The sequence below is a fragment of the Fusarium oxysporum genome, chromosome 2 (assembly GCF_000149955.1).
Source record: "Fusarium oxysporum f. sp. lycopersici 4287 chromosome 2, whole genome shotgun sequence".
In the NCBI taxonomy this organism is placed as follows: Eukaryota; Fungi; Ascomycota; class Sordariomycetes; order Hypocreales; family Nectriaceae; genus Fusarium; species Fusarium oxysporum.
The window spans coordinates 2,125,143-2,146,037 of record NC_030987.1 but is presented as its reverse complement, the minus strand read 5'-3'; the positions used below and the strand labels follow the sequence as shown (position 1 = coordinate 2,146,037).

At 49.8% G+C, this 20,895-nt stretch overlaps 8 protein-coding genes across 15 annotated transcripts in view; 4 read left to right on the top strand and 4 right to left on the bottom strand.

Moving 5' to 3' along the window:
* Nucleotides 1-1,329, top strand: part of FOXG_19215 (uncharacterized protein) — a gene marked incomplete at its 3' end in the record, with an annotated part of 3,352 nt that extends 2,023 nt beyond the window's left edge. For both annotated transcript variants that reach the window (XM_018399414.1, XM_018399415.1), the window contains 2 exons: nucleotides 9-903; nucleotides 950-1,329. In XM_018399414.1, the coding sequence (XP_018242063.1) occupies nucleotides 9-903; nucleotides 950-1,329 (1,275 nt within the window). The remainder of the gene's footprint in view (nucleotides 1-8; nucleotides 904-949) is intronic.
* Nucleotides 102-4,843, bottom strand: FOXG_19214 (uncharacterized protein). Of its 3 annotated transcripts, none has more exons than XM_018399412.1 (5): nucleotides 3,840-4,843; nucleotides 3,278-3,759; nucleotides 3,037-3,227; nucleotides 2,767-2,980; nucleotides 1,631-2,712 (listed from the first exon to the last, which is right to left on the bottom strand). In XM_018399412.1, exons 2-5 carry the CDS (start codon nucleotides 3,388-3,390, stop codon nucleotides 2,262-2,264), a joined length of 969 nt encoding a protein of 322 aa, XP_018242061.1. In that variant the 5' UTR covers nucleotides 3,391-3,759; nucleotides 3,840-4,843; the 3' UTR covers nucleotides 1,631-2,261. The 3 variants fall into 3 exon arrangements, with proteins under 3 accessions (XP_018242060.1, XP_018242061.1, XP_018242062.1); XM_018399413.1 differs by having other exon boundaries at nucleotides 3,278-3,432; XM_018399411.1 differs by having other exon boundaries at nucleotides 102-2,712; nucleotides 3,278-4,843.
* Nucleotides 4,844-5,418: 575 nt separating this feature from the next.
* Nucleotides 5,419-8,933, top strand: FOXG_06295 (cell division control protein 45). Of its 2 annotated transcripts, XM_018384895.1 has the most exons (3): nucleotides 5,419-6,748; nucleotides 6,800-7,869; nucleotides 7,920-8,933. In XM_018384895.1, exons 1-3 carry the CDS (start codon nucleotides 5,981-5,983, stop codon nucleotides 8,641-8,643), a joined length of 2,562 nt encoding a protein of 853 aa, XP_018242058.1. In that variant the 5' UTR covers nucleotides 5,419-5,980; the 3' UTR covers nucleotides 8,644-8,933. The 2 variants fall into 2 exon arrangements, with proteins under 2 accessions (XP_018242058.1, XP_018242059.1); XM_018384896.1 differs by having other exon boundaries at nucleotides 6,800-8,933.
* A 694-nt stretch (nucleotides 8,934-9,627) lies between these two features.
* Nucleotides 9,628-12,240, top strand: FOXG_06294 (calcium-binding protein NCS-1). 2 transcript variants are annotated; one of them, XM_018384893.1, is made up of 4 exons: nucleotides 9,628-10,595; nucleotides 10,825-10,910; nucleotides 11,006-11,301; nucleotides 11,398-12,240. In XM_018384893.1, exons 1-4 carry the CDS (start codon nucleotides 10,585-10,587, stop codon nucleotides 11,575-11,577), a joined length of 573 nt encoding a protein of 190 aa, XP_018242056.1. In that variant the 5' UTR covers nucleotides 9,628-10,584; the 3' UTR covers nucleotides 11,578-12,240. The 2 variants fall into 2 exon arrangements, with proteins under 2 accessions (XP_018242056.1, XP_018242057.1); XM_018384894.1 differs by having other exon boundaries at nucleotides 9,944-10,595; nucleotides 11,006-12,160.
* A 4-nt stretch (nucleotides 12,241-12,244) lies between these two features.
* Nucleotides 12,245-16,008, top strand: FOXG_06293 (uncharacterized protein). The gene is made up of 3 exons (XM_018384892.1): nucleotides 12,245-12,450; nucleotides 12,502-12,663; nucleotides 12,718-16,008. Exons 1-3 carry the CDS (start codon nucleotides 12,390-12,392, stop codon nucleotides 13,428-13,430), a joined length of 936 nt encoding a protein of 311 aa, XP_018242055.1. The 5' UTR covers nucleotides 12,245-12,389; the 3' UTR covers nucleotides 13,431-16,008.
* FOXG_06292 (3-isopropylmalate dehydratase) lies at nucleotides 12,260-16,649 on the bottom strand. 3 transcript variants are annotated; one of them, XM_018384890.1, is made up of 5 exons: nucleotides 16,574-16,649; nucleotides 16,219-16,362; nucleotides 16,127-16,158; nucleotides 15,986-16,060; nucleotides 13,490-15,910 (listed from the first exon to the last, which is right to left on the bottom strand). In XM_018384890.1, exons 2-5 carry the CDS (start codon nucleotides 16,316-16,318, stop codon nucleotides 13,784-13,786), a joined length of 2,334 nt encoding a protein of 777 aa, XP_018242053.1. In that variant the 5' UTR covers nucleotides 16,319-16,362; nucleotides 16,574-16,649; the 3' UTR covers nucleotides 13,490-13,783. The 3 variants fall into 3 exon arrangements, with proteins under 3 accessions (XP_018242052.1, XP_018242054.1, XP_018242053.1); XM_018384889.1 differs by having other exon boundaries at nucleotides 12,260-15,910; nucleotides 16,219-16,649; XM_018384891.1 differs by having other exon boundaries at nucleotides 12,260-15,910; nucleotides 16,127-16,649.
* A 527-nt stretch (nucleotides 16,650-17,176) lies between these two features.
* On the bottom strand, nucleotides 17,177-17,902 carry FOXG_06291 (uncharacterized protein; the record flags this gene model as incomplete). Its single annotated transcript, XM_018384888.1, has 2 exons — nucleotides 17,177-17,275; nucleotides 17,408-17,902. The coding sequence occupies 2 exons, from the start codon at nucleotides 17,900-17,902 to the stop codon at nucleotides 17,177-17,179; spliced, it is 594 nt and encodes a 197-aa protein (XP_018242051.1).
* Nucleotides 17,903-18,611: 709 nt separating this feature from the next.
* Nucleotides 18,612-20,515, bottom strand: FOXG_19213 (uncharacterized protein; the record flags this gene model as incomplete). Its single annotated transcript, XM_018399410.1, has 2 exons — nucleotides 18,612-19,366; nucleotides 19,432-20,515. 2 exons carry the CDS (start codon nucleotides 20,513-20,515, stop codon nucleotides 18,612-18,614), a joined length of 1,839 nt encoding a protein of 612 aa, XP_018242050.1.
* Nucleotides 20,516-20,895: the final 380 nt, after the last annotated feature.

Sequence of the window (20,895 nt, the reverse complement as noted above, 5' to 3'; positions counted from 1 at the left end):
TTGCCCAGCGGATGGGACTTCACCGGGATCCAGCGCAGTTTGGGCTACCGCCATTTGAGGTTGAGCAGCGTCGCCGACTGTGGTGGACCCTTGTGGGATACGATCGACGGCTAGGAGAGATGGCAGGATCAACAGTCACTGCTCTCTCGACCGGCGGCGACTGCAAGATTCCCATGAACGTCAACGACTCGGATTTACATGTTGACGGTAAAGAGTTCCCTACACCACACTCTGGACCAACCGAGATGCTCTTTTCTCTTACGAGAGTCGAGCTCGCCATGGCGGTTTCAAGCGATAGTAATCGCGACAGCTACAAAATGAACAACACAGATAAGAGTCCTGCCGGGACACCTGCTTCCAAGAATCAAGCTACCATTCGCCTTGCTGGTCAAGACGGCCCTGCTTATACGCTCGACGGTTTCTGTGCACACATAGAAGGCACTTACCTGAGCCAATGCGACCCTAAGATCCCCCTGCACTTCTTTACCCTTACCATGACTCGTCAAGCTATGTGCAAGATGCGAATCATTAGCTTCCTTGTTCGAATGCATAGCAATGATGACAATCTGCCTCTTAAAGACGTTGAACGCGACAGCCTCTTCCTACAAGCCACGCAAATGATCGAATACGACAATGTCGTCCAGTCATCCGAGTCCCTCCGGCCCTTCAAATGGTACTCTATGCACCACTTCCCCTTTCCCGCCTACATGTTTCTTGTCCAGGAGCTACGCCATCGCGTCTCTGGCCCAATGGTAGAGCGAGCATGGGATGCCATCGAAAAGAATCATGACCTCCGTGGCCTTCTCAACAACTACCACAACCCTATGCATATGGCATTTGGTGGCCATTTCATCAAAGCCTGGGATGCGCATGAAGCTGCCTTGATAGCTGCTGGCAGACAGGGTTCACAGACCAGCTTTCTTGGGGCATTTGCGTGAGCGTGTAGCAGCTCGCCGGCGAGCAAAGCAAGCCAATCGACCTGTTCCAAATCCTCCCCAGCCTCCAATCGGCGTCCCGCATTCTCAGGTCACGACGCCCTCTTCCACTGGGTTTGCCCCCTCTGTTGGCCACATGACGCCCGGAACTGTGCACCATGGTCAACGGGCAAACTCGGGCTCCGTTGCCTCCAGCGACGAGCCTGGTGAGATGGACTGGACTTATATGATGTCTGGTTACAACGATACTTCAAGTTTCACCCCGATGGGCGGGTTTGGCAGCTTCAGTGGTGGCATTGGCGGGGGTATGCCTGGTATGCCACCTGGGATGGGAGGTATGGGGCGTCCTCCGACTGGTAATCCTCCAGGTGGTCGCATGTTTGGTGGGAATTAGAACACTATGAGCAGTGATGTGATACGATATACGAGCGCCATTGTTCTTTTGTTTATTTGTTTTGCTCCTTCAAAGTGGAATGCTTTATCTTGGATGTTTGTTTGCATGATAGTATTTGAACATGATACAGTATATCGGTATCTAGTATTCTATTTTTCTTTTCTTCTTTCTTTTCCTTGGCAACTGCCTCACATACAGCTCACAATCCTAGCTCGAACTAGAGTATACGAATGGCCACAGAGGCACCATAATCACAAGCGCAGTTTGTTCATGCTGGCATCTGTATCAGACTTAAGACGCTCTCACATCAACTTCTACCCAATCCTTGGAGAATGCAGTGTCCCATTCAAGATTTATAAGCTAAATAACTTACTGGGCACGGCTGAGGACCACAGATCGGAAGCGCACCCAGCCTATTCAGACGGTGGCTTTTATTCACAGAAGCCCGCTAATGTTTTACTTACTAGTATAGATGTTGTGTCAAGTTCAGCCTGAAGTATCACCGCAGAAGAGTGGAGGCATTGCCTGTCCCATCTTCACCTCAAAGTCAAGCCGATAGCTGTGCTAAACTATGTACGGAGCAGACCCGAGGATATGGTGAAGCATTTCAGTTTATTATGCAGCCGTTTCCCAATTAGACAACCAGCATAAGCCACGGCAGAACGATTAGCTTATATGGCGGGCCATTGTTTGCTTTGTGTTGCATTTCTACAACTCTGGAGCAGCATGCGAGGTAACCCTACATCCATGTCATCCCAGTCACCAAGACCAGATAGGTAGGTTAGCAGTCAGAGTATTGAGGTGTCACACATTCCAAGTGAGGGCAAAAGCATTATGCACGCTGACAGTTTTGAGTCAGTCTCTGTCGAATGTCCGTTCGCATGGGAGAAATTTTGCAGGATGGCCATTTTGCTAAAGATTTCTTCAGTGCCCTATGAAAGTGGCTTCTGCGCCCAGCAATCAATCCAGTCGAGTTGTGCGTGAATGCGAGTGTTGTTGAAGGTTTCGAATACGCTGTGCCCAAGCTCATATGCCTCTTCTTCTGTGACTCCCATGATGTCCGGACGGCCGAGCATTGCCGTGACCCATTCCTCAAGGATATTTTGGGTGAAAATTCCCATTTCTCGCATTTTTGCTTCCTGGTGCCATCGGCCAACAGGTGTGTATGAATGGCGTTCATTGACATTGATGAATCCAACGTCACGCAGCGCTTCAACGATCTGGAATGGAAAGCGTAGATTCCAACCATATATCGTTGTAAAGGGACCCTCGACAAGGCGGTAGAACTGGTTCATAGGATGATCATCTCCGGCAGTACCGTCAACAGAGAAGACAAAGGGAACAATTTCATGGATTTCAATCCAAGCACCTGGTTTCAGCTTTCTAGCAGCATTGAATGAGCTGGGGTTACGACAGGTTGATTCTGACACAACTTACTCAAAAGCTCTTTCTAATAGCTGTCTCGGTTTTCGCAAGGTCTGTAACAAGGCTCTGACATGAATTAAATCTGCATCGTCATATATTCTTGTCCATGGACGATTTTCATCCTCCAGATCTTCTACTCGAAATTCAACGTTGGGCGGCGTCCAATGCGGTTGGATGGGTGAAAGATCACATCCTATAACTCGTGCGCTGGGAAAGTTTTCTGCGACTAAGGCAGGCTCATTGTCAGCCTGAGAGTATTGCGATTGAGACGGAAGAACTGACCGTCTTGCGCCCACATGCCAACACCTGTACCAAGATCAACAATCTTTTGCGGGTTGTTCCCGATGGGGGCCAGAAATAGCTTTCCGTCGAGGAGATAATCCAGGTACAGCTTATGCTTCAGGCCCTCGCGAACCTGCTCAGCATCGTCGTTTGGTAGGCCATAACGACCACAGAGAAAGCCTTGATACCGCCTAACAGATTAGCATTCATCGACGGGGTGTAACAATGATCAGCAACACACCTTCCATGCTCGTACGAGTAAAGTTCCCTGGTATTAACTGAAGTAAATTCGGAGGTTGCTATTGAATCTCCATAGTCTGACGTTGGGTCGTCTTCGGGGTCTCTATGGTCCATCGCTATGGAACCTCTGCTTCAAGTCCCCCTTGAAGGATCGTACTCGAGAAGAGGTAAGTTAAGTGGGAAGGAAATAGAATTTGATGCGAATACATGAGCACTCCGCAGAAAAGCAGCAGATAGGTATTGTAGCAGCAAGCTAAAAGAAGGGCAGAATGATAGGACAGGCCTCGGTGGGTCAAGCATACATACATATGCCGGTGACAGATACCCAGACCTTGTCCCGATGGTAGGGTACGTATGTCGCAGGGGAAGCCTGTTCAAAGGCAGGGAAAGCTAACACTGGGAGAATGATATGTGACAGGGACAGTCGAGAGAAGCAAGCACGCCAATACCAGGTATCGACCAAACCAGCCTGTTTGATAAGGCCTGGTTGAACGAAAAGTTGCACAGAGTGAGTGACAAGAGCGACAAGACCCAGCAACCCGGACTGTGTGGAGGGGACTAACCGAGTGAATGGTCCCAGCTAGCCAATACGATGAGAGAACAGCCAAGGAGGATTTCCAGAAGAACGGAAGGGAGGGTCGGCGGTGCAGGGAGACCCAGAATCCCAGGCGACCGGTAAGTTGGTAGCAGACAAGACAGACGGTCGGTGCGGGATAGGCTCTTGGGTTAAGCGGTATGGCCCCGAGCCGTCGGGACAAACCGAAACTCTTTTGAGAAGAGTTCACACTGATCGGCGGCCGTAATGCGACCCAGTTGTGACGTGGTCGAACGAGCGAGCGAGCGAGTCCGGTGTACTAAGGCAGCTAATAAAGCTGAGACGAGGGATGCAAAATGGCAACTGTTCTTGATTGTGATAGAGGAACGCCAACAAGAGACAGTGCTGTGGCTAAGGATAGAGGGTTTCGTGTGAAGGTTTGGAGGAATTCAAGTCGTGATGATCGCGTCTCGTCAACTTCAGTTGCCCTATGTTTCAATTTGACGGATATATGAGTTATACCTTGTTGGTTTTCAAGCTTGTGTGGGAATGTGGCCGGCCTAATACAACGATAGATCATGCCACTCTCTCGACCATTCCGTTTCTGAGAGCCATTAATTCACGCAGTCGGAGCAGAAAGGCGAGGCAAATAAAAAGCGAGACCTTTCCGTCACCAATTCTGGTCCGAGGAGGTGGTGCTGTGCTCTACCAAAGGTATCGTAGAGTAACGGTAACAGTAACGTATCCTGCATAGGTGCAATCATTGCAATGCCATCCCATCCAATCCCACAGTGGGCCGAAGGAACCTAATAATAAGGACCAGTCTCCATTTGTTTCCTGCCCACCGTCACTTCGGAGCGGAGGATGTTGGGGTCGTCCACTCCTCTCCGTCACGGCAAGGCAAGGCTCCGTGAATGCATTGCATGCTTGCGTAGTAATACAAAACTGCCGTATTTGACCAAATCATTGAACTGTTTCTGTTAAGTAACGCGGAAAAGGGAATGTCCACTTCTGCTGAAACCATGGTCAAGGATTAGGTGCTCGGCATAGGTACAATAGGATATTTCAGCCAAAGTGCTGCATGCCTTGTACTGAATAGAGACCCAAGGTACATTCAAAATCTTTGTCGAGATAATGACAAATATGGCGTTGGATGTCCTGACAGCACTACGAACTACAAGTCATAGAGCCGCGGTTCCGAATTATAGGGAAGAGTTGAGTGCTGTGCCTTATGAAGGAGCAAGAAATCCCAGCTAGTAGCTTCGGATAAGTCATCAAGATATCCGAACTGACTTGACCAGGGGGTGCTTGATGACATTTCTGTTTCGCACAAGTTTAAATATATTGAGAGATCTCAAAAATTGGAAGACGAATCGAAGATGAGTTATTTGAGAGATAGTGAACTGATATCAATACCCTTACAGATCACTACTATGGTGACCTCATACATTACCAGTGCCTTAAACAGCCTACCTTACCCAAGGATGAAGGCACGGATAACATAAACAAGCACGGCAGAATACTTGAGTTTTTCATGCATATTTGTATTCATGCCCAAGCGAAGGTTCGTGATACAGAAACTGACTGAGAAGTACGAGCTCAGCTCAAAAAGAAAGCCGAATTCTTTTCTTTCTCGATTACTTATCCATTCAAACCAAGGTATGCAAATCTTGAGTAGGCCTGTGAGGACCTTGTCATCTATAAATGGAAGGAGGGGCAGTCCATGCAAGCCACTCCCATTCCGCTAGGCTTGGCCAATTTACACGGTCGGCGCAGGGAAAGCGCGTCGCGTCGCCAAAAACACGTCGAACCAAATTGATTTTCAACGTCTGAGCAACCAAGAGCCACTGTAGCACAACGCACTCCCATATTGATCAGCAAGCATAACGGACGATAACGCCGTCTGTACTTCTACGCTTCGAGCATCTTCATTTCTCATTCCGATAATTGATTACCCATTTATCTTATTTTAAAGGCTCTCATTGTATCATTGTTTATTTCCCTTCTCGGCTTTTCCTCGTCGACTCTACGCGATCGTCGCGTCCCGATCTCCCTCCCCCCCCCCCTTGATGATACAAGACCGATTACCGTTATACAACTCTCACTCACCCTCATGAAACTTGTGGCATATAGACTTAGCGATCGAACCGCTTCCTTACTATCGTCGACATGTATCTCCCGCGGCAATTGATCTCTAAACTCTACGTCCACCTTCAGCAAACAAGACACCCGCTCTCCCCACCTGTACTTATTCTCGTCGCTCTCGAACCCGATGCTCTTTGTGCTTGCAGGATCCTAACCCGGCTACTGAAACATGACTATATTCCCCACAAAATACAGCCTGTTGCTGGTTATACAGATCTTGAGAAGGCTGGCCGAGAATTGGTCGTGCCCATGATGGAGTCTCAGGGAGGAAGTGGTGGTGTCGTTGTATGCCTTGGTGTTGGGGGAATGGTTGATCTGGGGCCACTCCTTGGCCTTGAGCCTGAAGGTGACGATCAGCCTTACAGTGGCGTCGAGGTCTGGGTTATGGACGCTCATCGACCGTGGAACCTTGGAAACGTTTTTGGCGGGTTTCCCCTCGACCTCGAAACGGAGGTCTCATCGTCTTATCAGTCGAGATGCCCTACTGGTGTCAATGGTGGTATGATTGAATCAGCATTTAAACCTGGTAAGGGTGGTATTATTGTCTTTGATGACGGCGATATTGTCGACGATATGCAAACTGAGCGCAATGCGTATCTCGAATTGATGGAGATGCCCGAAATCGACGACGATGGTGAGGACTTGGGAGACACCGACGATGAGGATGACGACGAAAATCCAAACGATATCATCCCAGAGCCTGTTCGTGCAGGTCAGAAGCGAAAAAGCTGGTCAGATGCAGAGGACGAAAGCGACGATGATAGGCCCCACCAACGGCGAAGGAGTAACTCAGTATGACGGCTTGAACTACTTATAATTGGACTTACTGACATTTCTGTGCAGTCTAGCTCTATCGCTGAATCACCTCGGCGCCCACAGCAAAGAGGGCTCATATCAATGCGACAGCCTGATCTTGGTCTGTCAAGCGATGCTATCGAGCCTCCCTCCGGAGCACAGTTACTTGCAGGGCCGTCACTTCGCGCACAAAAGAGACAGCTCCTGCGGTTACGACAAAAGCACGAGGCCATTCTCCACCATTATTACAAAGTTGGATCTTCTTTCTCGGAACCGTTATCATCGATGATGTATTCGCTTGCTTCTGATCTTGGCAGAGCAGACAATGACCTCCTATGGTTATCTATAGTTGGAGTCACATCTATGGAACTCTATGGCCGCTCATCGGCAGGCATTGCTGCGCCTGTCAGACAGAGCGACAAGAGTCGCCCAACAGGTTGGTTGGGCGCTCGAGGTGCTAGAATACGCCAAGAATTTCGCGATGAAGTCAGGCGATTGAACCCCCCGGAACTTGCGAATGGACGTGTTGCTGCAGAAAATGCAGGCGTGATTCCTACGACAGCAAGGAACCCTGAAGATACGGGAATTCGGCTGTCCCCTGAGCCCAGATTCTTGCTGATCAGACACTGGAGCCTCTACGACAGTATGCTGCACTCGCCATATCTCTTTTCTCGCCTCAAGACTTGGAGCGAAGCAGGAATCAAGCGACTTCACAAGTTACTTGCAAAGATGGGGGTCAGCCTGGCACAGTGCAAGCAGAGCTATACTCACATGGACATGATGCTGAAACGTGAGTTAAGGGCAAAGCTATTGAAATACGGCTCACTTTACAACCTTGACGAGATGGTACCGTCCGTCGATACGGATGGTAAAGACCGTGCTGGCGCGAAGGATGGGTGGGGGTTTGTCCGAAGTTGGGGATGGCGAGCAACGCTGAGTGCCCAGGATGTGGGAGTCGTTATTGGTGCGCTGCTAGAAGTTGGAAAACATGTTCAGAATCCAGACCCCGCCGTAATAGCAAGTCAAGCTGGTAGAGACGCGGAAGAGGAGGCCGAGTTTGCAGCTCAGGGCGAAGAATGGATTGAGCGGTTCTGGGAGGCATATGACGCGCTTGAAAAGTAAGTTCAATCCGTTGAAGACCTATTCTCCTCGCTGACTTCGACAATAGTATCGACGCGCTGAAGGCCGGTCTTCCTACTGCACAGTTCCTCCACCGTGCCATCTACCGGACAGGAACATCTCTTATCAACAAAAAGCAAATCAAGCATCTTCGTGCATTCCGCATGTGTGTGGTCAAGGAGGGCCCTGACGTTTCATTGTTCACCCATCCGGCAGCGCTGACCAAATTATCACTCTGGATAGGCGAAGCCCTTGCTGAACAAGAGAGGGAAACGCATGGCAAGCTATCACATGGTGGTCGCGGTACACCCCTTGTCGTCGCAAGCCTGAACGAGAAAAGAGGTGTATATGTCGTCGTAGGCACTGGCGGCGGTGGCGGTCCAGATACCACACTGCTTGACAGAGAAGCCGCCAAGAAACGGAAAGCCGAGAGAGAAGAAAAACTCAAGAAGAAAGAAGAGTCACGTCTAGCGAAGCAGAAGATACGAGAGGATAAACGTGCAGCCCGACGAGACGCGGGTGATGATGACGACGAACTGGAAACGGAATCAGAGGACTCGGATAGCTCAGACTCTGACGCGTCGGATGACGAGGATGTCGAGCATGAGAAAGGCTACGGCCTCAACAAGTTTGGCATCGCGTTTCAAGAGGTAGTGGCAGAAACCAACACGCGGGTTCGAATTGACAGTTTTGAGCATTGCGTGGTAGAGGTGAAGAAGGAGGATCTTGGTGGTTTTCTTGAGAGCTTGAGCATGAAGGTTGTTGTTGGCTGAAGAACAGAATAGCACGGCCTAGTTTGGTGGTTGCTAAGTATCTAATGATTGTATACGTGGGAGTCGTCCTGGTAGATGCAAGCGGACGGGATGATTAAAGTAGTTTTTGAATTGGATATCTTCCAAGCTGGCAGAGGGATAGGAGTCAGGAGGCATCATGATTTGGGACAGGGAGCATGCATGGGTGGAACTATGGTTACGATACCTCTAAGCAAGACTTCTCTTGGGAGTAAATTGAGCACTTAGCACTTGAAATATGTTTTCACTCTACAATTGGATCTTGTGACAGAGATGATCCAATGATGTTAGTTGATATGTGAGGCCTCTGGGGGCATCACTCGCAGGGGCTGTATGTCATCCTGAGCTTTTCCTTGGAAGCTAGCTAAGTGAGGTGAAGCAGCGTTTATTTAGTCGAGGTGGGCGCAGCAAAAGCTTATTGACGATAGAGTGGTTTGGTGCCGACTTGGCGCAGATTCTTTCCCCTGTGAGTTGTGACACATGAGCGCTAATTGTATATTGTGGGATTACAACTGTTTGTTCATAGTCCGTTTTGCATGTGTGTAATCGGGGATGCCTGGGTATCAATTAGTCCGTGGCTAAAGATAGACCATCTTTTTCAAGTGTCACGAGCCCTTTCAGATATCCGAGCATACCACTGGTCCAGTCATTCTGGAACCAAGACAGACATATTAGTCTGGGTGACTTGATCGGAGGCTTGTATCCTCGGACTCGGTCGGGGTCAAAAATCGAACTCAATCACGGCAAAAGAATCCATGCAGATCAGAATTATAACCCAGAACAGGCTAGGTATGACAGCACAGCCACAATCCTGTGCTGGGTTATTGGTTGCACGCGTGGATAACCTGGTCGCCACGCTTCGAAAAATCGAAAAAGACACAGCCTCTTTGATGGTTCTGGTAGATCGTTGCTGGGACTACATATGATGGCTCAAAGAGGCAGCTGGTCTTGTAGACAAGGTCCCTTGAGGACCGGTATCAGCGTCAGTATTGTGATACTGTGGTCGCTCAGTCTATTGCACAGGCAAAGCAGGGTGTTCTGGAGATCTCGGATCCTCGTATTCACGGACTGTTTCGGATTCGTCATTAGAAGCGAAAGAAAAACCAGATTTCCAATGGGTCGAGACTGCATTCAGAGCGCGCTTTCGCTTACCAATTGGATGGATGGCATCACGGACCCGACCACTTGGAGTACAGCGGGGTTCTGGTACCCAGAAACCCCGCCCCCACTAACTCGTCCCCTAACTACCAGTGCCTAATACTGCACTGAGACCCCTATGATGCCCTGAAGGGTGTGCTGGGAGGCGACTTTATTCCAGCGGAGTTGTTGCCATGTTGGATCGCCTTTAACCCCGTCGGACTGGACTGCCTCCCGCCTCACCCTCACCATATTCCTTCCTTCCTTGCCTTGCTTGCTTGGCCTAACACCTTGCATCAGTATCTAGCGGCCTCCACTTCTTACCTACGACGCAGGTAGTTATTCCATCTCCATCTCCATCTCTCTTCTCTTATTGCTCTGCTTGAACCGACTTTTACCTGAGCCACTACTTCTCTTGTGTCCCTTCACGACTGCGACTCGTTTCTCCTCGCCTATTACTGTCGCACGACCCTGAGAGCTTAATAGCTTTCCCCTCACTGAGCGCTTCGCTTCTCTCCAGCCCCAACGTAACCTACTTATTCCACCCGCAATCCTCCCGCTATCGACATCGACATCGATATCATCATCTACCACTTTTCTTACCGATAAACGATTCTCAGAAGAAGCCGTCCTTATCCTCATCCTCACTACGACGCCTTGGTTCGAGAGCTCCTCATTTCCTTCGAGTTAAAAGATAGCCCCAGACGTCCAAGTCTTTGATCGACCGTTGCGCAATTCGCGCTCTCTATACCCCCCGCTGATAACATCGTAAAAGTCCGAGGCGTCATGGGTAAATCGTAAGTTTATCTCCAACATATTCCTGCTGTTTTGGGCGGTCGCTCTACCGTATTATTCGCCCTGTCGTCTCCGTGTCTCGGTGTCTTTTGCGTCACTTGGCGCCAGGAATCACATCGAGTCGCAAGCGCATTTGTCAACCTCGGATCCCCGCGGAAGCTAGGGACCGACGTCATTATACTTAGGGATCGACCACATCACAACGATACTAACCTCGCTGTGCCTATGCAGACAGTCAAAGCTTTCCCAAGATCAGCTCGTCGAGTTGCAGAAGTCGACTCATTTCGACAAGAAGGAGCTTCAGCAATGGTACAAGGGTAAGTCTCTGACACTGACGCGGACTCTCACTCGATATATATCAGGAGTCTGCACCGCTTCATAAGATTGGAATTGCGTCTAACATCAGAGCTAGGTTTCCTCAAGGACTGCCCCTCGGGTACACTCACCAAGGAGGAGTTCCAGAAAATCTACAGACAATTCTTTCCCTTCGGAGATCCGAGCTCGTTCGCCGATTATGTATTCAACGTCTTCGATAGCGACAAGTCCGGCACCATTGATTTTAAAGAATTCATCTGCGCGCTAAGTGTTACTAGCCGAGGCAAGATGGAGGACAAGCTGGATTGGGCCTTCCAGCTGTACGATATTGATGGCGATGGCAAGATTAGCTATGACGAGATGCTCAAGATTGTCGAAGCTATCTACAAGATGGTGAGTACCGACTTAGCGCCCAGCTTTGTAGCGTCATGTTCCCATAGGACTCTGGGAATGCGAGTGGAAGGATGAACCCCTACTAAACATCAATAGGTCGGTTCTATGGTTAAATTACCCGAAGACGAAGATACCCCCGAAAAACGAGTGAGGAAGATCTTCCGCATGATGGACAAGGACGAGAATGGAAGTTTAGATATGGAGGAGTTCAAGGAGGGTAGCAAACGGGACGAGACTATCGTCTCAGCGCTATCTCTTTACGACGGTTTGGTGTAGGGGTAACGAGATCCCACCAACAACGACATGAACGGAATACGAGCCAGGAACAAAGGGAAGGAAATGAAATCAAAGACAAACACCTACAAGTGAAAAGAAGGATCCATGGGTGCCATACTGGCCAGGAGTGTGAGGAGCTTTTATGTTTTTGCTTTCACTGTTTGTCTCTGACCCAAGCGCACGGCCTCTTGCTTTACAAGGACGCGACTCGAGGGATCTTTGACTGCGGAATAAATCGCCTTGCTGTTTTTATACCAGGCTCTGTATTTTCTTTGATTGTGAATGTTTTGTTTGCGTTTATGAGAGTGCTTTGAGATTTGACTGCTTAGACGCCATGGCGACCCCAAGCTCTTTCTTTCCATGGTTTTATACGGTCTCATGCTTAGATTTTGAGTATTGGTTAGTTTATCATGTTTGGGCCCAGACGTTGTCTGAGATGTGAGGGCTCGATTACTGTTGTGAGCTTCCGGTATATTGATATATTTCGTCTCTGACAAATCGATTGCAGCTTAACATGGGGTAGTCATGACTGTTTGTCTTTCCGGGTAGCTTAATTACTTCATATCATGCCATAGGATTCAGGGGCATGTCTAGGTGATTCTTTTTCCAGTTCCTGATATGTGTACTTACCTACCTTATATTTGATGTAAAGCGGGATCCACTTATACTAAACTCTCCCGTACTCGGCTGCATCAATCGCTTTCACACTATCTCGGTATCTCCATATTAGACCAACCCTTTTCAACGAAATGCTCTATTTAGCACAACGCAAAATTCCTACCACGCTTTATCAGAATAAATAATATCTCACGATGGACTTTGTAAATAGTCTCTTGGAAAATCTTGAGCCAGAAGTCGAAGACGCAGAAGAAGGTCAGCTTACAAGATGCTTCCACTCATGCAGGTCTCACTAAAAATGCATAGAAACTTTCATGCTGTATTCACAGCCTATCCCTTCCATGAATCTTGGCTTCGTCGACTCCCGTGCTGCTTCCGTCGATGTTTCTGTTGCTGATCGGGACTACACTATTCATCAATCTCCTACTGTTCTGTCGTCGTCACGCGCAGGTGGAACAACAGGAGCTGGTAGATTTTTCCCTCTCATACTCACTCAAGAGGAAAGGCTGACTTGAGATACAGTCTTATGGAAGATAGCTCCCAGCTTCGCCTCGTGGCTCTCTTCCCCGTCAAATCCCATTCTCGCCAATACCATCCATTCAAACGCCTCCATACTTGAACTCGGCTGTGGCATTTCCCCCCTGAGTGCCCTAGCCCTTGGTCCACGCGTAGCACGCTATGTCCTCACCGATCAGTCCTACGTGCAGCGTCTCGTTCAGCGCAATCTTGACGAGAACTTCTCTTCTGCGTTTAGCTCGGGGACGTCTACACCGACGAGTGGTCGAGGCAAGAAGAAACGAAGTGGCCATGGACATGGGCATGGTGCAGCACAGCCGAACATTCGCTTCACAACGCTTGATTGGGAGACGGATGAGGTAACCCCGTCTCTTACCGGTTCTGATGAAGCTCGTAGCTTTGACGCCGTTGTCGCCTGTGACTGTGTTTATAACTATGCTTTGGTAGACCCCTTCGTTCAGGCGTGTGCGGACGCATGCCGTTTAAGACTCTCTGATGATGAGGCCTTTGCTAACGATGAAGAAAGACGGCCGTGTGTCTGTGTCATTGGGCAACAACTTCGAAGTGACGAAGTATTCGAGTCTTGGTTAAAGGCATTTTCAACTTCATTTCATGTCTGGAGAGCTTCTGATAGTGTACTGCCCGCAGAACTGCGACCTTCGGCCGGTTTCGTGGTGCACGTCGGTATCCTTCGCGATGAGATCAAAAAGGGGGACTAATATTGCTTTCTTGACCTCGTAGCACACTCTAATCAGATAGCACGAGTGTTCCAAAATCATCGTTTTTTGAAGGAACCGGTTTTTACATCGTATAAAAGAGCTTTCGTCTCATTCCGTTGCTATTAATTGTGATCGTTTTGATTCATAAATCTTCTCAGGAGTTACGAGTTGACATATACTCCAAATCTTTTGTGCTTTTGCATTCAGTGCGAGCAAAGCCAGCAATCCTTTTTGTCCATCAACCCAAGCAAATATTTGAAACCACAAAAGCCAGATGCTAATCATCATATGCCAGAAACCCAGATCCCTTCGCCGTTAAATCATTTCTTCATTCCCTCATCGCTTGGTCCGAATCACCACTCGAGGGGCTCCTTCTTCTCCTCGCCCCGATTTGTTTTGGGAACAGGCACGGCCTTAGCGGCAAGCTTGCCGCCCTGTCCGGGACGCTTCAGGTAACCTGTGCCGTCGAGCCATGGGGTGTTTTGTGTCATGCGTCGCTCGAACTCGGCAATCTTGTCCTCCTGCTGCATGGTCAGGCCAATGTCGTCGAGACCATTGACTAGGCAGTGCTTGCGGAACTCCTCAACGTCGAATGAGCAGATGGTCTCTCCGTCAGCGTTCTTGATTAGCTGATTGGGTAGATCAATCTCAATGTCGCGGTTGGCACGAGCCTCAGCGGCGATGGCTTCGAGGTTGTCCTTGTCCTCGATCCTGATGGGGAGCATGCCGTTCTTGAAAGTGTTGTTGAAGAAGATATCAGCGAAGGAGGGAGCGATGATGCACTTGATGCCAAAGTCCAGAAGGGCCCAAGGGGCGTGCTCTCGAGAACTGCCGCATCCAAAGTTGGGTCCAGTGACAACCAGAGTCTTGGCCTGTCGGAAAGGCTCTTGGTTCAGGACGAAGTCGGGGTTCTCAGACCCATCCTCCTTGTATCGAAGCTCGTAAAATAGTGCGGTACCAAGACCTGTTCGCTTGATTGTCTTGAGGAACTGCTTGGGAATGATGGCGTCGGTGTCAACATTGGATCGGTCCAGAGGAGCCGCAGTGCCCTTCCAGATAGTAAACTTAGGCAGACCAGAAGCAGCACCTCCAGCGCTGGCCAGAGTGTTGGTGTGAGGCTGAGAGTCCTGAGGCTGATCTCCGATCATCTCTCGCTCCTCAGAGTCATCCCTGGTTCGCTCGTCCACATGGGGCTCCTCCGCAGGGAGCTCACGGGGCTTAAAGGCAGATTGATGGGTGTAGTGTGATAGCTTGCGAACATCGGCAAGCTTACCAACAATAGCGGCAGCAGCTGCCATGACAGGAGACATGAGGTGCGTTCGGCTAAGAGCACCCTGCCGGCCCTCGAAGTTTCGGTTGGATGTACTGGCACATCGTTCCTTGGGGGCCAGAATGTCAGGGTTCATGCCCAGACACATACTACATCCAGCTTCTCTCCACTCAAAACCAGCATCAACAAAGATCTGGTCAAGGCCCTCCTCCTCAGCCTGTGCCTTCACAAGACCGGAGCCAGGAACAACCATGGCGCGCCTGATGTTATCTGCAACCTTTCGCCCCTTTACAACGTTGGCAGCGGCCCTCAGATCCTCAATTCGGGCGTTGGTGCACGATCCAATAAACACCTTATCGACAGGAATGTCCTCCATTGGTGTTCCAGCCGTCAAGCCCATGTACTCCAGCATGCGGCGGCCAGCAGCCTTCTTGCTCTCACTGCTAAAGGTCTCAGGGTCAGGGACACATCCGGTGATGGGAACGACATCCTCAGGGCTGGTTCCCCAAGTAATGGTGGGAATGATGTCCTTGGCGTCAATAAAGACATCAATATCGTATTTGGCGCCAGGATCAGACTGGAGAGACTTCCAGTAGGCAACAGCCTGGTTCCAGGTCTCGGAGCCATACTTGGGGGCCAGGGGGCGTCCCTTGAGATATTCAAAGGTGATCTCATCAGGGGCAACCATACCAGCGCGGGCACCACCCTCGATGGACATGTTGCAGATGGACATGCGAGCCTCCATGCTCAGGTTACGGATAACAGACCCGCAAAACTCAATGACGGCGCCGGTACCTCCGGCAGTTCCAATCCTGCCGATGGCGTGGAGGACGACGTCCTTGGAACTGACGCCAGGGGCCAGCTCACCGTCAATCTGTATCCTCATGTTCTTGCTGCGCTTGGTAATGAGGCACTGAGTGGCCAAGACATGCTCAACCTCGCTGGTACCGATACCAAAGGCAAGGGCACCGAAGGCGCCATGTGTTGAGGTGTGGCTGTCACCGCACACGACGGTGGTTCCGGGGAGAGTGAAGCCCTGCTCGGGGCCAATGATGTGGACAATACCTTGTCGTTTGTCGCCCAGGCCGAAATATGTGACACCAAACTTTTTGACATTCTCCTCCAGAGTGACACACTGTGTTCGCGAATCGTCCTCCTCGATGAATGAAGCAATGTCCTTCAGGGCTTTGCGGGATGTGGTGGGGACATTCTGCAGGGTCCAGGGTTAGTAAATGCTCTGTTGACCACCATTTACAGTAGTTTTCGGTTGATTGGCAATGCATACGTGATCAGTGGTTGCGAGAGTGCAATCAGGTCTTCGGACTTTGCGGCCTGCATTTTCGAGACCCTCGAAGGCTTGCTGTTGGTAATTGGTTAGCGGATGTTCGGAACATGACGTCGATGCTTCGGGGGAAGTTAAACTTACTGGTGATGTCACCTCGTGGACCAAGTGCCGGTCTTTTGGTCAATTTCATCAGTTCACTGCCCATAAGCAGAGTTAAACACACAGAAACGTACCGATGTAGAGAAGAATTGTGCCATCGAGCTTTTCGTCGACGATATGTGCTGAGAACACCTTATCGTAGAGGGTCTGGGGGTTACCCACGGGAGCAGGCATTTTGATGTTTATGACCACCCTGAGTTGATGACTTTGAAATAGTACTGAAGACACGGAGTGAGTTATGACTCTCGTGAACAGGAGATATCACGAATGCGGGGTGAGAAGGTACGGAGTTGGTTATAGAAGAAGAAGGTAGAGTTGATGGAGTTGTGAAGGTGAAGAGAGGAAGCTATAACACTCCGCTTTAAACAGGGGAACAGAGGAAATGATGCAGCTGAAGAAAGAAGAAGTCAGGAATTGGACTGGAATTACCTAGAAAACAGGCGTCTCCTTCTGGGGTTTATCAACAAAATTTCATCTGAGCGCCCCTCTCCTACCCAATTCCACGAGCTTCATAGAATTGGTACGAAGGCGCCGATGATCGGAGGGGTCCGTTTGCGGCCGTCAGCAATTGGAGCTCACCAAGAGGCCAGAAGCCCCAGGACGGGCGCCAGCGCGGGGTAGACCCACAGCTGCCTCCTGCACTGATTGCTAAATAATTGGTTGCTATTGGTTGCTCGTTGATCGCTGCTTTTTCAACCTCCGATGTCAAAAGTCCAAGACCTCCGATTGCCATTCAGTTTTGGTCCCTTTCCAAACTCCACGGCTCTACCCTGGTCTAATTACGACATCAATTGACTTGCCTCACTCAATGCCGAGTTTTAGACATTTGAAAATTAGCTAATAGCACCAGATTTCGGTTGGCTCTTCCACAGTGTTACCTGAACATGAGCCTTATGAGTACGGAAAGCCAACACAACTTGAGACACTGGAGAATCAATACAAAGTGGACAGGGCAATCAATTTCAGAATTAACCATGCGATAATCAGGGTATTTATTCTGTATCGTAAAGACGTACTATGTACCATCTATTTTTACCTCCCTCCGCATCCGCCATCGGCGTGCGGCTTGCCCCGGGCTATGTTGTCTCCGGCACCGGTCCTTTCCCGGGTATCCGCCCGGCCGTTGTGTACCTAGTCGTCCATGTAGACTCCGGTCAAGCTCCGCCGAAACATCGCCAGTGCCTCGTCAACCAAGCAATCCCAGTCCTCTTCCCTGCACTTCATTGTGATTGCCGTTAACTCCGTACCCCATACTAATATTACCAACAACCCGAATATAAGGGGTAATGCGAGACAAGTACTCGCCAAATCTGTCCAGCCATCGCTGTCTCGATCTGTAGCTCTCCAGTACGGGGAACTGTAATCAAAGACAGGCTTCACCGCCTTCCAGTACAATCTCAAAAGCTGTATGTTGTACCCCTTGATCGTACACAGAAACTCCTTGATAGCATCCCACAATCCTCCCGTCACACCCTGCTGAGATCTATTACTGGAAAGATCTGCGATGCCGTCTTCGGCGTTCCATTGTCTTAGAAGACTGCCTGGCACGTGCATCCCCGGATCCGTTGCTCGATTGCTGACTCCTGGCATATATATTTGAGATAGAAGATCCAGATTGCTCAATTGAATGCTGGCTTTCTGAGGAATGTTCTCCGTGTTCTCCCCCTTTTCGATGTTTTTGACGTCCATTGTGCAAGTGGATGTTGACGAACTGCTGCATCGGCCCTGCGTTGCTGGTGCCTCTGATAGTTCCCCCATGGTGTCGCACCCTTGTGCCTGTGGTTGATTTCTCGACTCCTCGAGAAGACTCTCCGATATAGTATCGATCACTTGAATCTCTTCCACGGACGCCGATTTCAGCAATGTACTCAGTCCACGATTCTCTGGGGAAGCTTCCAAGCTGTTTGGCGTTGTGCCAAATCTCCTCAGGTTGTGGGTTACCCGACTTAGCCTGCGCTTGCGCTGTAGGCCCTCTCCGGCCTCTTGACCTCTCTTCGGGGGGTATTTCGATGTTATCTGGTCGCACCCAGTAATGATGGTGATGTTTGTGGATGCAGACGCCCCCTTGACTTCGCACCTATTCGTGATGTCGTGATTCGCGCTCTGCGTCCAAACCCGCTCGGTTATTTGATCTTTGGTCACGGGTTTCGTGTGGACTTGATGTAAGGATTGGGGGAAGAGTCCCTCTGATTATCTGGTGGTTTGTTTGTGTTATTTCTCTGGTGGTTGTGGGTGGATATTGCAGCTTCTCTTTGACTGTCGCTTCCTTCAAGAGAAATGGAGGAGCGGTGAGGGGATCTCGAGTTGCTGACCGCTCTGCCTCGTTCTGGGGTAGTGGGCCGCTTGTGATCCCAGCTTTCAATGTTCGTCGCCGGAGCAGTAGGACTGTTGGAGACGGCGTTGAACTGTTCAGTGCCTCTTGCTCCCAACTGGACCGTATCTTTGGGCTTCCTGTTTGGTGCGGGTCCTATACACGTCCTGTCAGGACTTGCTGATGGTATGTCGAGACTGGAGTGTGTTGGCACTGGCTTTCTGGGGAACTTGACGCGGACTGTTCCAATGTTGTCGGGAGGGTAGTGGATTTCTCGTGGGTGGTCGTCAAATCTTGCACGTAGCTTTCTGGGATGTTGTTCTCGTGTTGGCTTCGTATCTCGATCTTGCTCTTCACTAGTAAGTGGTTGGTGCTGGATGTTGTGAGGTTTGGTTTCATCGAGAGATCCGATAAAGAGTCCTTGCTGATTGACACTCGAGGTCTCTGGGTTCCTCCTGGTTCTATTGCCCCTCCTAGGCCATTCTCTAAAAAAGAACTGGAGTGTTGGTTTTGGTCTCTGTGGTGCGCCAGCGATCCGCCCGCCTCGTGGAACTTCTCGTTCCCTTGCAGATGTTGTGTCTCGTCCAAAGCCGTTTGTATCTGTGTATCATCGTGCGCGGATGCAAGGAACGACTCTGGGATCTGATCTCTGTCTAGCCTGGGCTCGCTTGTGTTATGGAAACTTATGTCATTCTCGAAAAGCTCCAAGGCTGAAGGAGACGGGTTTGCCAGGCTGCGTCTATGAGGGGTTTTGATCACTGTGTCAGATGAGTTGGAGCTTTCCTTGGGTTGTACAGCAGGCGGGACTTCTTCATCGGACGGTTCCTTTGAGTTATTGTGAAGAACAGGAAGGTATAAGTCGATCAGCCCTTCCTCCTTTGCCATATCTAAGTCTCGGTGTGACGGGCCCCCTAAATCGAAAGACGGATTTAGTTGGATGTGTCAAGGCGAAGGTGGCATAGATTAGAATACTAACTTGAGAATACTGAAGTACTTCTGTGTGATTGGGCAATCGGGCTCAAATCAGGCTCCTGAACCGACGACCACTGGTGTGTCCCCCTTCGCCATTTGGCAGTGACAGAAGCTTCCAGTTGTTTCTCTGCTTTCTCTTGTCGTCGTGCTTTCTCGACTTCGTGGTCGAGATGTATCTTGACGATTTCGATCTCGGCCTCCTTTCTTTCGGCAGCCGATAAAGCGTTCTTGGCCTGTGCCTTTAGGTTCAGTAGCTTTTGTTCCGTTTTCGAGCTCAGCGTACTCTCTCCACTGTCCGATGTAAGATCAAGAATACCCGTCTGCGGGTTGATACCTTGAACTCCCAGGTAATCTCCGCTCTCTCTCAAACTTTCCCGGTCCTCTCGTGCTTTTCTCCTTGCCTTTCGATTGGCTTCTAGAACTTCCAATATGCTAGGCGTTCCTTGAATGACTGCCGCAAAGGACTGAGCTCTGGAAGAGCGCCTTATGGGTTGCTTTTCTTTGTCCTTCTCGGCTTCTATACTGTCACTCCGTTTCTTCTGACCGCGCTTCTTGCCTATTCTCAGGGAACCGAATTCATTCCATCTGCGATAAGTCGGCAGTGAAGGCTCATTCCCTTTGTCTTTAGATGCGGACGTTGGTTCAGGCACTGCTTCACTTAGGTTTTTCGGTGTGTTCCAATCCACAAGGCGATCTGAACCCCCGGTTCTGCTGCGTTGACCCCCTCGGCGATTTGAGGCAGAGTGATGCTGTGCTGATGCTCGATTGTTGACTTTGTGTTGAAGTTGAGAGGAAGAATTGCCAGCAGCCTCTCCGACTTCCCAACCCCCGTTGTTTCTCAATGTTCCTCCTCTCTCTGCACGATGACTTGGAAGCTTGTTCCTGAACCAATCTCCCACATCTCCTAATGTGGCACTCCGAGTAGGTTCCTGTCTCTCCTTAGCTAGTATACCCAAATCTCCAAGTGTTAGTCTTTTCTCGGAATCATCCATGTGTTGAGGAAGAGTCTGTGGACGTGAAGGTAGGGAAGGATGGTCAGACAATGCTGCCCTGCGGCGTAATGATGACCAATGTGGTTTCTCAGACATATCTAGGTGCAAGCAATCGCGTCGCTGATCAGTAACTTTACTCTTGTTGATTGTTCAGCCGCTGATTAACGATAGTATGGTAAAAGGGGGTGATTAGTGATTGTAATATTTTCGAACTTGCGAGATGAGAGGCGCTAGGTATAGACAGCAGTTATGGATACGAGGATCAGGAGTGATTGTCAAAGAAAAGATCCGTCACATCAAGTAAACCATGGGCATGGATCCCGAGAAGCCATCAACTTCGCCTTCCTCGTATATACCACAACGATATTTCAAGGGAAACCACAACGAATGCATCCAATTCTCCCACCTGCCATCGCTTCCGATATCCCTTGATGCTTAAAACATAATAACAAATCATGACAGTATCAGAGCAGGCA